General features: G+C 34.3%; 1 protein-coding gene across 2 annotated transcripts; it reads left to right on the top strand.

Moving 5' to 3' along the window:
• The first annotated feature begins 389 nt into the window (after positions 1-389).
• LOC105791193 (E3 ubiquitin-protein ligase XBAT33) lies at positions 390-5,290 on the top strand. Of its 2 annotated transcripts, none has more exons than XM_052634938.1 (10): positions 390-895; positions 1,015-1,074; positions 1,521-1,592; positions 1,750-1,934; positions 2,222-2,382; positions 2,471-2,529; positions 2,603-2,649; positions 2,762-2,905; positions 3,978-4,102; positions 4,430-5,290. In XM_052634938.1, exons 1-10 carry the CDS (start codon positions 719-721, stop codon positions 4,963-4,965), a joined length of 1,566 nt encoding a protein of 521 aa, XP_052490898.1. In that variant the 5' UTR covers positions 390-718; the 3' UTR covers positions 4,966-5,290. The 2 variants fall into 2 exon arrangements, with proteins under 2 accessions (XP_052490898.1, XP_012474600.1); XM_012619146.2 differs by having other exon boundaries at positions 392-895; positions 3,978-4,069.
• Positions 5,291-14,581: the final 9,291 nt, after the last annotated feature.

The following is a 14,581-nucleotide window of genomic DNA, read 5'->3' as shown; positions in this document are numbered from 1 at the left end:
TTTCTTTTTGTATTTTATGTAACGTAATTTATTTGGCAATATTTTTATTTGGCTAAAATGATAATAGTTTATGTATATTTACAAATTTTAAGCAAATGGGCACACTAATTTTAACATGACTTGTTATTGCACCTATTTTATGACTTGTTAGAAGCAAGTAAAATAAATAGTATTTCTACTATAACAATTTTTATTTGCCAGCCCTAGTATTAGTCAAAGAATTCAGCTCTTTTTCACTTTGAAAATTTCGATTTTATGAGAAAAATTAATAATCCATCACATGTTTTAAATATATTTTATTAAGAGAAGTGTTAGTCTTTTAATAATTAAAAAATATAGGAAGGAAATTTGGTAAAATTAAACCAACTAAAGAAAAGAGAAAAAGTTAAGAATATAATTTCAGTTTTGGGAACAGACACACCTACAGTGCCTGTTTCTTTCTTCTCCATTTGTCCTAAAAAAGCAGCAATATCTGAACTAACAACACACCTTCAAAAGAGAAGAAAAGAATCTGATAGTGCCACGCCATCCCCGCTCCCATTTTTCTGAACGACTCCTACTTTTTGCATTATTACTTGGAAAAGAGAGCAAAACACGAAAATCCCACCACCCCATTGCTACCACTACATCTTTTAAATTTAAATTTTGTTCTCTTCTACTACAGTTGACCTAATTTCAATTCCCATACAAAATAATAATAACAATAAGAAAAAAGGACATGGGGAATTCGTTTGGGTGCTCAGCTTCAGGGGAGAGATTAGTTTCGGCGGCGAGAGATGGGGATTTGGTGGAAGCCAAGATGCTCTTGGATTGCAATCCTTGTCTTGCTAAGTACTCCACTTTTGGGGGCCTTAATTCTCCTCTTCATTTCGCTGCTGCCAAAGGCCACAATGAGGTTTCTTCTTTTTCTTTTCTTCTGTTTTAATTTTTAACCTATTTTCCCCCTGGAAAGCTTTTTTTTTTTTAAATTAGATATTGACTTCATGTTTTATTTCTTTGCTGGGATTTTGTTAGATTGTTGCTTTATTGCTTGAAAATGGAGCTGATGTTAATTCCCGGAATTACTGTGGCCAGGTAACTGTTTTTATTTTTTTTAAATATATATACTCTTATCTTTTTTAAAAAAAATTTGAGAATGGGTTTTTGGACGGTAGTTTTATTTGTGCAGATCTTTTAGCTGTGGGTTTAGTTCTGATTTTGGACTTCCTATGTAGTTTTGAAAATTTTGGAATTTGATTGCATGAATTTGGGATTTTGGATTCAAAATTGGAGCTAGATACCATATTTTGAAAGAACATTCTTCTGGTCAGCTAACCTTCAAACTTTCTAAAGATTCTACTGTATTGGTTCTGATACTTCGTTTAGCATGATTTTAGATTCCAAATCTGTGTCCGTGGAAACCCAAAGTTATAGCTTCAATGAAACTAGACTATTAATTCTGCTCTTCTATAAGCAACAAATGGGACCGATCTGCAGTATAACTAACTTTTAATTCTTGTTTTTATGTTTGAATTTGAAAGACGGCATTGATGCAAGCATGTAGATACGGGCACTGGGAGGTTGTGCAGACCCTTTTGCTCTTCAGATGCAATGTGAGTTCCATTTTTTTTTTCTTTTATGAACTTCTTTAGTTACTCACAAAATATGACTACTTAACGGTTTTGTAGTTATAACTGGATAATTTCTTTATTAACTTTTTCAAATGCTTGTTGATTAGTTGATTGTTATTGTTTATTTACTTCCTTGTAGGTTACAAGGGCAGATTATCTAAGTGGAAGAACTGCTCTCCATTTTTCTGCTGTAAATGGACATGTACGGTGCATAACACTTCTTGTAGCTGATTTTGTTCCTAATCCTCCTTTTGAAGCTATGAACAACCAAATTGAAGGTGAAAAGGGGGACGGTTCTACTGTGAGAAACAAAAATGATCAAAGGTGTGTGTTTTATTAATTCCTGAACAACCATGTTTTCTGGCTGGCTCTGATTTGAATTAAATGGAGAAGTTGGTCTGGGATCTATTGCATGTAATATTGTAAAAAAAGATTAATCAGGAAGGAAAAATTCATTTCCAGCAAAAGCTTACTTTTGGGATGTGAAAAGAATTGATTCTCATAATAGGCATATTTCTCCTAGTGATTTCAATTGCTAAGGAATTACTCAAAGTGTTGATAGCAGTTCTGTGAACTATTATCGTGCTAATTATGCTACTTATGATTTGCAGTGCACTATCAAAGTTTGTAAATAAGGCAGCTGATGGCGGGAATACTGCTCTTCATATGGCTGCATTGAATGGGCATTTTGATTGTGTGCAGCTTTTGTTAGACCTTCATGCCAATGTATCTGCTGTCACATTTCATTATGGAACATCAATGGATTTAATAGGTATGATTTCTTTTTTCTTTTTTCCATGGACGATAGCCTTTTCATTTGAACTTGTGGGTGATATGGTTACCGGGTTTTCTTTGAGCAGGAGCTGGAAGTACTCCTTTGCATTATGCTGCCTGTGGGGGAAACTTGAAATGTTGCCAGGCAAGACTTAGAAGCAATGTTTTTGCACCCATAGATAATTTCTCTTGAATTGGAATTATTTTATTGTTTGCAGATCCTTCTTGCAAGAGGAGCCAGTCGGTTGACTTTGAACTGCAATGGGTAAATGGCTTATTGATCTCCTTCTGTTTAGATTTTTTCTTTGGTCTTCAAGCATGGCTGTTATTTCTGTTTTGCACCCATAATGGCTAACGGAGTTATGTGTATTTCTCAGGTGGCTGCCACTTGATGTTGCCAGGATGTGGGGTCGTCATTGGCTTGAGCCCTTGCTGGCACCTAATTCTGATACCACAATACCTAGATTTCCTTCTTCCAACTACTTGTCTTTGCCTCTTTCGAGTGTACTTAACATAGCAAGGTAATCCTTTGACTACCATGGCCTACAATCTAGGTACTCAGTTTTTTGCTAGTTTTCAATCACTGTCAAACAGTTATCACACAATGTTTCTTTGAAAAGAAAAAAAATGGCAATCTTGATATTTTGAAGTTGGCCAAACTTGAAGAGAGAGCTTCATTGGTGGTAGATATGACGGTGATTTGAGATACTTATCTTTTATTATACATACTTCTAAACGATATTGAAATTTATTTTGAGAAATAAAATAAAATTAATGTGATTCTTAATCTAATATTTGCTTGGTTTGGCTGCTGCAAGTTAATTTCCTTTATTTTCTCGTATGATGCAAGAACTGCCATTTCTTAGGATTGAAACTTTTAGATGATACAGAACTGGTTTATTATATAAACTTCTATGTGATGGGATAGGAATAATCATCTAGCTTTGGCCAGTAGTTTCTTCCTTGTTGGGCATCAAAATTAGCTGTCTTGTGTGTCATGTCTAAATCATAACGTGTAGCTTCATTTTAAGATGCAAAGTGTGGTGTTAGATAATTTGTTGATCCTGAAGAGTGTGACTGTTTAAGCTCCATTTGTAAAGATTGGTCAGTTCTTCCTGTTTTCCTGTTTTAAATAAGAAAACTTTTAAAACCTCATCTTGCTTGGAGAGTGGAACTAAGTGACCTCAGATTATATTATGGAGTTGCCTAAATTGGTAAAAGGGTCATGCTTTGTCTTAACTTCTCCTAGGAGAGCCTATATTACATTCAAACACTGTTGATTCGCAGGACTTTCCCATTTCTCAAGTTTTCTGTTTTTACTATTCTTGCTGTTGGGTGTTATCAGCAGTAATGACTTACCAATGGAGTATGGACAATGGAAGACTAGAAAATAAGACTTGAAATTTGTTTGCTGTTATTTCAAGCACTTATTTCTAAAATGCTATCTGTGTCTTAATCCAGCAAATTACCCTTAATGCCTAAAACTTTAGTTGTTCAATGAGCTTCTCGGATGATAATACTTTGATCTTTAGGTTTGTCAATGAGCTAAAAAGATTTATTGTTAGAAGCCTTCTTTCTGATTATATTTTGCAGAGAATGTGGGTTGCAGTCCCCAACAACCCCCTTGGATGATGCTGACACTTGTGCAGTCTGCCTTGAAAGAGTATGTAGTGTTGCTGCTGAAGGTACGTCTTCAACTTGCTGTTTCCATAAATTTGGTTAGCATTCTCTCTTCTTTTCCTTGAAAAATATGCTGGCAGAAAGTAGCAAACTGATTTGATCATTTTATTTTCATTAATTTTATTTAATTTTATTTGATCTTAGCATCATTTTTTGTGACTTCATGAGCATGATCTCTCTGGTCTTCCAGTTGGCACCAAGTAGGGGTGTTGGAATTAGAAGTTACTTTTAATGGCATAGCATCAAAAAACTTAATGTTATAGTGAGTTAGGAGGCAAGCTGGTGAATACATCCATATAGTTAAACCCGATGCTAGTGTTTTTACAAATACAAGGGCTCTCTCATCAATTCATTTATCTTTTCAGGATGTGGGCATGAGTTATGCGTAAGGTGTGCACTCTATCTTTGCTCAACAAGCCACATTCCCTCCAATATCGTGGCCCCACCGGGGTCTATTCCGTGCCCACTTTGTAGACATGGCATTCTCTCCTTTGTCAAATTGCCCATTTCGCCGGTAAAAGAAAATAGGTTACATGTATCCCTTGGCCTCTGTACGCCATGCATGCTTCATCCCTGTGATGTAGATTGCCCATCACCTGCTTCAGAGATCCGAAATAATCGAGTTGCATCAGTTTCTTCGGATATTTTCTGTCCAGTTACCTGTAGTCCTTTTCCTTCTGTTGCCATCCCTTTGTGCACCTGCAATGATGGTCCTTGCCCCTCGTTTGAAAGTGGAGAGACAGAAATGCAAGATGGATCTCCAAGACGTTCACAATCTACATCGATTGAGCAGGATAAAATTGAAGGACCTAGACTGGAGAGAACAACCTGTTCAAACATGTTCTGGGGCAGGAGGAGCTGCAGTAGAGAGCATCAATGCAATTCAGAAATAAATGCTTGATTAATTTCATCGGTGGTTGATCGATCTATTCTACAGAAAGAAGCTTCATTCTTAGGTTCCATTCTGAGATGAACAGTTCCCAGTTTGCGAACAGAGCTGGATTTACGACGGGGGCGATGCTCCTTGCTGAAATCCTGTTTTTCTTTGGTTTTTTTTTTTTGGTAGTATTCTGTAATTATTACAAGTTTTCAAGAAAGTTTCAGTTTTGCGTCTACTGAAATTTAATTTGTATTCCACCTTTCCACTTTTAATGTTAGAGAAGTGGCTAGTAGTACTGAAGCCAAACCCTAGAAATACATGAAAAAACATAAATTTAGTGTGAGAAGTTGTCTACGAAGATGAATATGATGCTTTCCTTAAATATTACTGTACACAAAATTTGAATTGTGAATTCTAAATTGATTTAGAAATTTTGAGTCAAATTTCAAGTTACAATTTCTTGATTTTTTCATTACAAAGAAAATGTTAATCCAAAATTTTAGGTATTACATGTTTCCACTTAACTTTTAATGTTAGAGCACGGGGTAGTTGTACTAAGCAAAATCCTAGAAATGCATGAAAAAATAGTTCATTGTAAAAGGTTGTGGTTGTGCACGAAGATGGATACGATGCTTTGCTTAAATATTTTTGTACACAAATATCGAATTTCGAGTTATAAATTGTTTTGGAAATTTAGAGTTTTCGAAAAAGTGTAGATTTTGATAATTAACATATTATATTTTTCCTTAAAATAAATAATATTATATTTCAAGAAATTATGTTATTAAGTGCGGAACAAGTAGCATTGTCGTTTCACTTAATATCTGTAATATTCTTTACACGTTTTGATTTATGGTACGAGTGGAAAGTGCTATTGAAACACTTACAGGCTTGAATCAAAAAGTTTATTTTCTAAAAACTTTAGTTTCAAAACATATTAGTGTTCTTTAAACTAAATTAATCAAGTTTAAAAGGATACAGTATGACTAGAAATCATTTCGAGTCATTGAATATTTGTGGGGCACATCTAAATCATATAACAATTGTAAAAAGTCCATAAGCTGAAAATGAAGTCATTTGGATTGAGAGAAATGGGAGTTTTATCAAAATTTTAAACTTTAAACAATTTAAATAAACTCATATAAATAAATAAACACATTTTGAAGGCTTTAAAGTCAACTTAAAACCATTTAGAAATATTTTTCAGTTGATAAGAGGTGCCCGGGGTTAAGTATGAGCTCCAAGGAGCTCAAAACGATCAAAACAGTGCAGATGCATTGTTTAGGAGGCTAGGTATCGCTACCAAGTCCTTAAATTGTAACATTTTAGCCACTGACATGTTTCGGTCCAATACTTATGGTAAGAGTACCGGATCCCTGGGCCACTGAAGTTGAAAACATCACCATATCATTTTAGCATGAAACAAAACATTATAAAACAAAACTTTAACTCATTTAGGTTAAAATAAATGACATAAACATATCCAAATTGAAATGATACATATCTTGTTTAAACAAAATCCACAAGAGTTTTAAGTTTGTCTTTTAACTTTACAATTACTCAACTAATCTAAGTTTTGATATACATGCTAATAATCAAACATGAATGGTATCTAAAACTTGAAATACATGTTAAATTTGGTGCCCTAAGTGTAGTATATTCTTTATTAACTTGTAATTTTTCGAACAAATTGGTTAATAAAATAATTCATAGATTACATTAATATGCTTTGTATAATGTCCTTGAGTGGTTTTTGCATACAAAGTAAAATAAAAGTAAATATTGACTCATTGGTTGTCTAATGTTTAAACTAATACTAAGCGGTCTTACGTGGTCAGATCGTAATACGAAAATATAGCTATATAAGTAGATGAACCTAAACATGTCCTTAGTGTTTAATGTATTTTAGCTTATTTTACTTCAAATCGATTAAAGTTTGTTCCTTTTATGTTTCTTGTTTTAGATTTATTTGTTAATTGCTTTTGGTTTCATGCTATTTAAGTTTTCTTGCATAAAAATCCCAACTTTCACATTTTTTTCAAGCTTTACTTTTATGGCTTCTTTATTTTCCATTGTTATGTTTATTTTCTTGAATTTGTGCATGTGTAGTTAAACCCATTAAGGAGGTTGGTTGATGAATATGTGGATAAACTAAAATATTTGGAGAAAGGACTAAATCGTAACAAATTGGACTAATTTGAATAGAACTAAGAACTTACGTAGTGACGCCCCTAAGGGAATATCAATATAACATGAGACCAGAAGGTAATCTTGTCGCGCACCGTTTGTTAGTCCCAAATTAACCAACGAGATCAAAAGATAAACTGGACCTAATTTGTTGAAGTCGGTAAAATTGAGATCAGAAGATAAAATGGATCCACTTGGTAATTTACGTGATTTATGTCCCTAGTCTGAGATTTGGTGAACCACATCGAAGTCAACCAACCCCCATTAGTCATTTGCTCAATAGTCCCTCTAGTTTACATTTCTTGTAATTTAGTCTCTAGAGTAGAATATTTAATTGTCTTACAAACTTATCTTTTATGAATCGTCGTAATATAAAATTGTATTAGTATCCATTTAGCCTCTATTGTGTATGCTAGTAATTGCTCAATTGCCTCTTCCTTTGGGTTCGATCCTTGGAATACTTCGTTGTTTCATTGTAACATTATAAATATTACAACTAACATCTACACTTGCAGTAAAACTGGGATTTAAAAATAGATTCATAAATTCAGTGTTTTAATGTGCACGTATGTAGCAGTTCACCATGGAGCTTCTCCCACATGGTCTTATACCTTCATGCCCTATTGGCGTATTATCATATGATGCCATTGGGCCTCACCCACATAGTCTTACACATAATGTATTCGTTCGTAAGGTTGGGTCGTGATTTGCCAATCTGATTTATAATAAAACTGCCTTACCAGAGGCATCACAAATAAAGCTTTGTTTTCACTGTGATCTGCCTGTCCAGTCAGCAATATACTTGCCCTATTGGAGGCTACACAAATGAATCTATTTCTCACCTTTTTACATAACCCAGATTTGTCAAGTACTGAACCCATATAATAGGAAAGTTCTAAGCAATGACTATACACACGCCAATAACAACACCTTATATCACACAATGTTGTATCATGTCACACATTGTTCACCTTATTTACGTATTTGTATATATCTCTTAGAAACATACATTCGCATAATTACATGACCTGCAAGAGTCAAGTTTAGAGACTCACCAGAGACCTACCTTAACCTTGGCTTGGAGTTTCCATATCAAATGTTCGTCCCAATTAGTAGCAAGAACTGCTTAAAAGATCATAAAATTTCCGTTACAGACATTTTACTAACATTTCAACTACATGTGACCCCCATATAAGGCCTTCTTATAACACTCTTCCCTTCTATAATAGTAACATGTAAAGCTATAAGAGTTACCATAAGGCAGAATCATCTACTCATTAGATGAGATCTTAGTCCGAAGAAGAAGAAGAAGAAGAAGAAGAAGAAGAAGAAGAAAAATGTTGAGGATAGAAAGAAAAACCTGACCATTAAGTAGAAAGAAAAACCATCTAAAATGGTCCCCTCCTATAAATATACTCTCGGACCCCCTAATTTTCCTACCAAATCCAGTGTAGGTAAAAGAAAATTCGGTGAAGGCTAACCTCACTGTTGACCAGTCATGGCGAGATCAAATCAATTTAATTTACTCATATTGAGAGATGGCCAACCATGCTGCTTGTGATGATTTGTTTAGTTTTCTGGTTATAGAGTACAAGTAATCTTTCATTCATTTTGCTACTCTGTTCTTTACTCTGATCTTTGCCTTCTGTTGTTGCAGAATCGCAACAACTCTCAACTAACTTGATATGAGATCCAATTGAATAATACTCATGACATCAGACATACTATATCTTGGAGGAGACTCACATTTGGAGTGGTCTTAAAGACAATTAAGTCTCCTACAGCTTCCTCATACACTTGATAGGCTCTTAGTGTTCAAACAAAACTCTGGGGCGTACCCCCTTCATAGGCGTGCACTTTCTTGGGCGTAATCTTTCTTCTCTTAGAAACATCCTATGATCAATTCCATAGATACTGCCAACGGGCAGATGCTTCACTGCTAGTATGCGCCAATACTTTAACTCGTCACTAGGCCAATAAGGTGGCGGATTATGTTACCACAGCGTGTCCAACAGTCTACATACCTACCTTACTCATATTTCTGGATTCGTCGATTTTCAAGGTGTGACATCTACCCATTTGGACACATAGTTAACAACCACCAAAATGTAACTGCTATCATACGAGGGAGGAGATGGACCCAAAAAGTTAATGCCCCATACATCAAATAATCCTACCTCAAGAATATTACTCAAAGGCATTCATTCATTATCGATATATTTCCAACTCATTGGCACCGGGCACAAATTTTCACATAAGTGTACGCATCATTAAATAGAGTTGGCCAATAAAATCTGGCTTGCAACACCTTGGTTGCAGTGTATTAACCTCCAAAATGTCCCCCACTTAGGGATCGATGACAATGGTAAAGAATATTTAGTTACCTCACTCTCGGCTACACACCTTCTGATCATTTGATCTGCATATTGCTTAAACAAAAATGGCTCTTCCTAGAAATAATACCTTGTGTTATAGAGTAATTTCTTCCTTTCTTGGTATGACATTTTGGGTTGCATTATTCCACTAACAAAAAATTTAGCAAAATCAACAAACCAAAGAATTTCATGAATTTGTCTTACCTTGAAGATATGCTTATCCAAAAAATTTTCATTGGCAAGAAGAGAAGAGTGAGATTCCTCTCGTTGTTCTAGTATTGACAGATGGTCTACCACGTAATTCTCAACCCCATTTCTATCCTGGGTCTCAAGATATAATTCTTAGAGTAAGAGTACCCATCGAATCAATCTTGGCTTAACATCTTTCATTGCAAGCAAATATTTGATTGACGAATGATCTGTATAGACTATCACTTTAGTACCTACAAGATAATAATTAAATTTATCAAAAGCAAAAACAATCGCAAGTAGTTCTCTTTTGGTTACCATATAATTTAACTGGTCCCTATCAAAGTTTGAATTGCGTAATAAATCAGATGGAAGACTTTGTTCCATTGTTGACCAATTATAGCTCCTACTGCGAAGTCACTGGCGTCACACATCAACTCGAAAGGAGAGCTCCAATCTGGTGTAACAATAATAGGTAACGTAATTAACTGTCGTTTTAGCTAATCAAAGGCTTTCAATGACACTTCATCAAAACTAAATTTATATCCTTCTCTAACAAAGTACACAGTGGCTTGACAACCTTTGAGAAGTCTTTTATGAACCTTCGATAAAAACCGGCATGCCCCAAAAAACTTCTACCTCCTTTTTATAGACACAAAAGGTGGCAACTTCTCTATTACGTCGACTTTTTCTTTATCAACTTCAATTTCTCATCTTGATGTTCTGTGCCCCAAGACGATACCCTTCTTAACCATAAAATAATAATTTTCCTAATTAAGGACAAATTTATTCTTTTCACACATTTTATGTAACACCCCTAACCCGTATCCATCGCCAAAACAGGGTTACAGAGCATTACCAGAATTTATAGATTAATTAACAGACATTTCATATTACCTAGTATTCATATCAAATGCCAATCAAAATCAATTATATTTTCCCTTATGCGAGTCCTTGAGGCTCAAAATACACATTGGAAATAAGTCGGGACTAAATCGAGTACTCAAAGAATTTTTCAAAAAACATTAAAATTTTTCAAAGGTGTAGGGGACACATGCTCGTGTGGCCAAGCCGTGTATCTCACACGGTCAAGAGACATGCCGGTGTCTCAGGCCTCGTGGGCATTCGAAATAGGGGCACACGGTTGTGTCCCAACCCGTGTCCAAACTTATGAGCTCTCTGACTTGGGTCACACGACCAAACCACACACCCGTGTGCTAGGCCGTGTGAGCATTTTGTTTTATGCAAATTAAAGATACAGGGGACACACAACCGTGTGTCACACACAGTCGTGTGTGACACACGGCTGAGACACACGCTCGTGTCTCTGCCCGTATGGGCAAAAATAAGCCATTTTCCTAACCATATTTCTCACCCAATTCGTCATCAACCTAAATCAACATTTTTGAGCATCAACAAGCCATAACAAGTCATTCAAATCAAGCCAAAATCAATACTTAAACACAAAATATCATCACATTTATCCAAGAATCCATACTTACCTAATTGATCAAATACACATATATGCATATTTTTACCAAACATACCAAATCAAACCAAGTCCTAATATACCTATAATTTTCCATCATTCAGCCATTCCAAACACACACCAAACATGATAAGGCTATTTATATACACATCAAAATATGTCTATCACAAGCCATTCAAATGGCTAGTTCCAACAAAACATTCATATGCCATAAATGGGCAAATTAACCTATACATGTCATTATAACCAAAATTAATTTACTAATTATACCGAAAAAGTCGATGGATAGTGTGATGTTGCTCCGACCAGCTTCCAACCAAAAAGAGCTTCCGAATTACTATAAAACATGGAAAACAACACAGAGTAAGCATTTAAGCTTATTAAGTTCGTATAACAAGGAAATTAACTTACCATTTAATCACATTTAAGTTAAGCATGCTAATATAACCAAACCAATTTGGTCAAAAGCCTAAACACATATCCTCAACATGTTAGCCATGTAATTCAAGTATACATGTATCATCCAAACCAATAAACATGGATGTGCATAATCACTAGGTAAGATTCACATACATGTATCATCCATCTCATATTTCAATATATCATGTAATATCATTTCCATGTAATTCAAGTATATACCCATAATTTTTCTTTTCGAACTCATATTGTTTCATAACGGAACTTTTCCTGTTGAACCATTTAAAATTTCGTTGGATACACAGGCAACACGTGAAGTGTACAAATCTGTAGTCCATCAATTCATGTACTTGTATGCTTATACAAGCATGTAAACAGGAAGCTCTTCCGATCCATATAACGGGAAGCTCATGTGAGCTAAGTAACGGGAAGCTCATACGAGTTGGATATCGGGAATCTCATGAGAGCCAAGTATCCAGAAGCTTAAGAGAGCTGTGGTCTGTCCACAACACATGCAGGATCACAACCAAATCGGGAACCCTAATGACATGTCATTTGTATCTTTCGAATTTCTAAGGTTCAAACAGGACTCGATAATTATCGGATATGTCATCATAACAATACATGAAAATTTGTACAAATCACATACAACAATATTCAATTTAAAATATTTAAATATACAATTTAGTTACACGAACTTACCTCGACAAATGTTCGTAGATACGTAGGCTACTAATCTGATACTTTTTTTTTGCCTCGATCTAACTCCGTATTAGGTTTATCCGGATCTATACAAATGAATTTAACTCAATTTAATATAATTCATATTTAATTTAATCCAACACACACATCTGTGGAAAAATTACTACTTTTCCCCTATACTTTTAATTAATTACAATTTAGTCCCTAGGCTCTAAAAATGAAATTCATACAATTTAATTCTTATTCAAGCCTAAACGATTTTTATACATATCAATAGCATCTCATATATTTCAAAAAATTAGAATTTTTCCATAAATTTTTCATCTTTTCAATTTAGTCCCTAATGGACAATTTTATCCAAATTCTCTTTTCAAAAGTTGTTTATCTAACAACATTTCATTTTCTATCATATAAATTCAAAATTCAACTATACTCATCCATGGAAAAACCCTAATACTTTAATAATTTTGTAAATTAATCCCCGATATAGCTAGATTAAGCTTTTACGATCTCGAAAACATAAAAATCATTAAAAACGGGACAAGAATACTTACCCAAATGAGCAAAATAAGCTTGCTAAAACCCAAGCTTCCATGGCTAGGGTTTCCATGTTTTTTTTATGAAATATGATGAAAATAGATGATAATAATTATTTAATTTATTTATCATCATTATTTTATTAACTTTCCAAAATTAACCTTACTAATTTATTAAATTTCCAATGATGAATAATCATTCTTATCTACTAACTACTCTAAATGGTATATTTGCCATATAAGGACCTCCAATTTAAAATTCTATAGCTATTTAATACCTTTAGCAACTAGAATTTAACTTTTGCACTTTATGCAATGTGGTCCTTTTTATCAAATTAGACATGTAAACGGTAAAATTTCTTAACAAAATTTTCATACGAAATTTTTATCATACTGTAGACCATAAAAGAATATTAAAATAAATTTTCTTCCGACTTCAGATTTGTGGTCTCGAAACCACTGTTTCAATTTCATTGAAAATGGGCTGTTATATTTTAGCACCTTAGCTAAATTACTCAACCAATCATCATATGAATCTCCAAACACTAAAAAGTCATCCATGAATACTTCTAAAAAATGTTCGACCATGTTAGTAAATATTGCCATCATGCACATTTGAAAAGTTGCAGGTGCATTGTATAAACCAAAAGGCATATGCCGAAAAAAAACGTATTGTACGGGCAAGTGAAAGCAGTTTTGTGTTGATTTTCTGGGGCTACAACTATTTGATTATCCAACATCTGGTCCATGAATAGTAGTGGGAAATAGTCATTATGGGTTGCTCTATTTGGTTTTCTGTAATCAACACAAATTTTCCAACCCATAACTGGCCTTGTTTGAATCAGCTCATTATTTTCATTCTCTACAACCGTGATTCCCCCTTTCTTTGGTACACATTGAACTAGACTTACTCTTGAGCTGTCAGAAATGGGATAGATGATCCTCGTATCCAACCATTTGATGATCTCTTTCTTGACTACCTCCTTTATGATCGAATTTAGCCTCATTTTTCTATCAATCGATGCTTTCTCCCCATCTTTCAGTAGAATTTTGTGCATGCACAGAAACGAACTAATACCTTTAATATGAAATATAGTCCACCCGATTGTCTTCTTAAACTTCTTCTCAAAGTCAATCAACTTTTCTTCTTAACTCTCGATTAACTTAGTTGAAATTATGATAGGAAAAGTAGAAGAGTTACCCAAATAAACATATTTCAAATGGGATGGAAGTACCTTTAACTCTAATTTGGGTAGCTCCTTGATTGATGCCTTAGGTTGCATGTATTTACAAGATGTTAACTCCAATGATTTGAATGGGGATTGTGGAATGAATCCCTTCGAATTGGCTTTCAAAAAATCCAAATATTCCACCTCTTCATCATCACTTGGTGGATCGGTCACTAAAACTCGCTCCAATGGAGCATTTACAGAATTGAGTTCCCATTTTGTAAAGGCCAATAAATCCATCTTGGACATCGTGGAACATTCTTTAACTACATTAGGAAATTTCATAGCTTTAAATACATTAAAAGTTACTTGATTGTCTTGAACTTGAATGGTGAGTTCGCCTTTCTAAACATCAATTAATGTTCTACCGATTGCCAAGAATGATTTTCCTAGGGTGATTGGTACTTCTTTATCCACTCCAAAATAAAAAATAATAAAGTTAGATGGAAATATAAATTTATCAACACGTAGTAATACATCTTTGATCTTCCCTTCAGGATGTGCTAATGACCT

Source organism: Gossypium raimondii, chromosome 8, assembly GCF_025698545.1.
Source record: "Gossypium raimondii isolate GPD5lz chromosome 8, ASM2569854v1, whole genome shotgun sequence".
NCBI lineage: Eukaryota > Viridiplantae > Streptophyta > Magnoliopsida > Malvales > Malvaceae > Gossypium > Gossypium raimondii.
Note: the sequence above shows the minus strand (reverse complement) of the source record. Positions and strands in the feature narration are given on the sequence as shown.

Excerpts from the sequence above, each read along its gene's own strand:
- LOC105791193 (XM_052634938.1), top strand. The coding sequence starts at position 719 with ATGGGGAATTCGTTTGGGTGCTCAGCTTCAGGGGAGAGATTAGTTTCG. Across the intron at positions 1,593-1,749 it reads TTTTGCTCTTCAGATGCAAT|GTTACAAGGGCAGATTATCT; the intron begins GTGAGTTCCATT and ends ACTTCCTTGTAG. Across the intron at positions 2,383-2,470 it reads AACATCAATGGATTTAATAG|GAGCTGGAAGTACTCCTTTG; the intron begins GTATGATTTCTT and ends TTCTTTGAGCAG.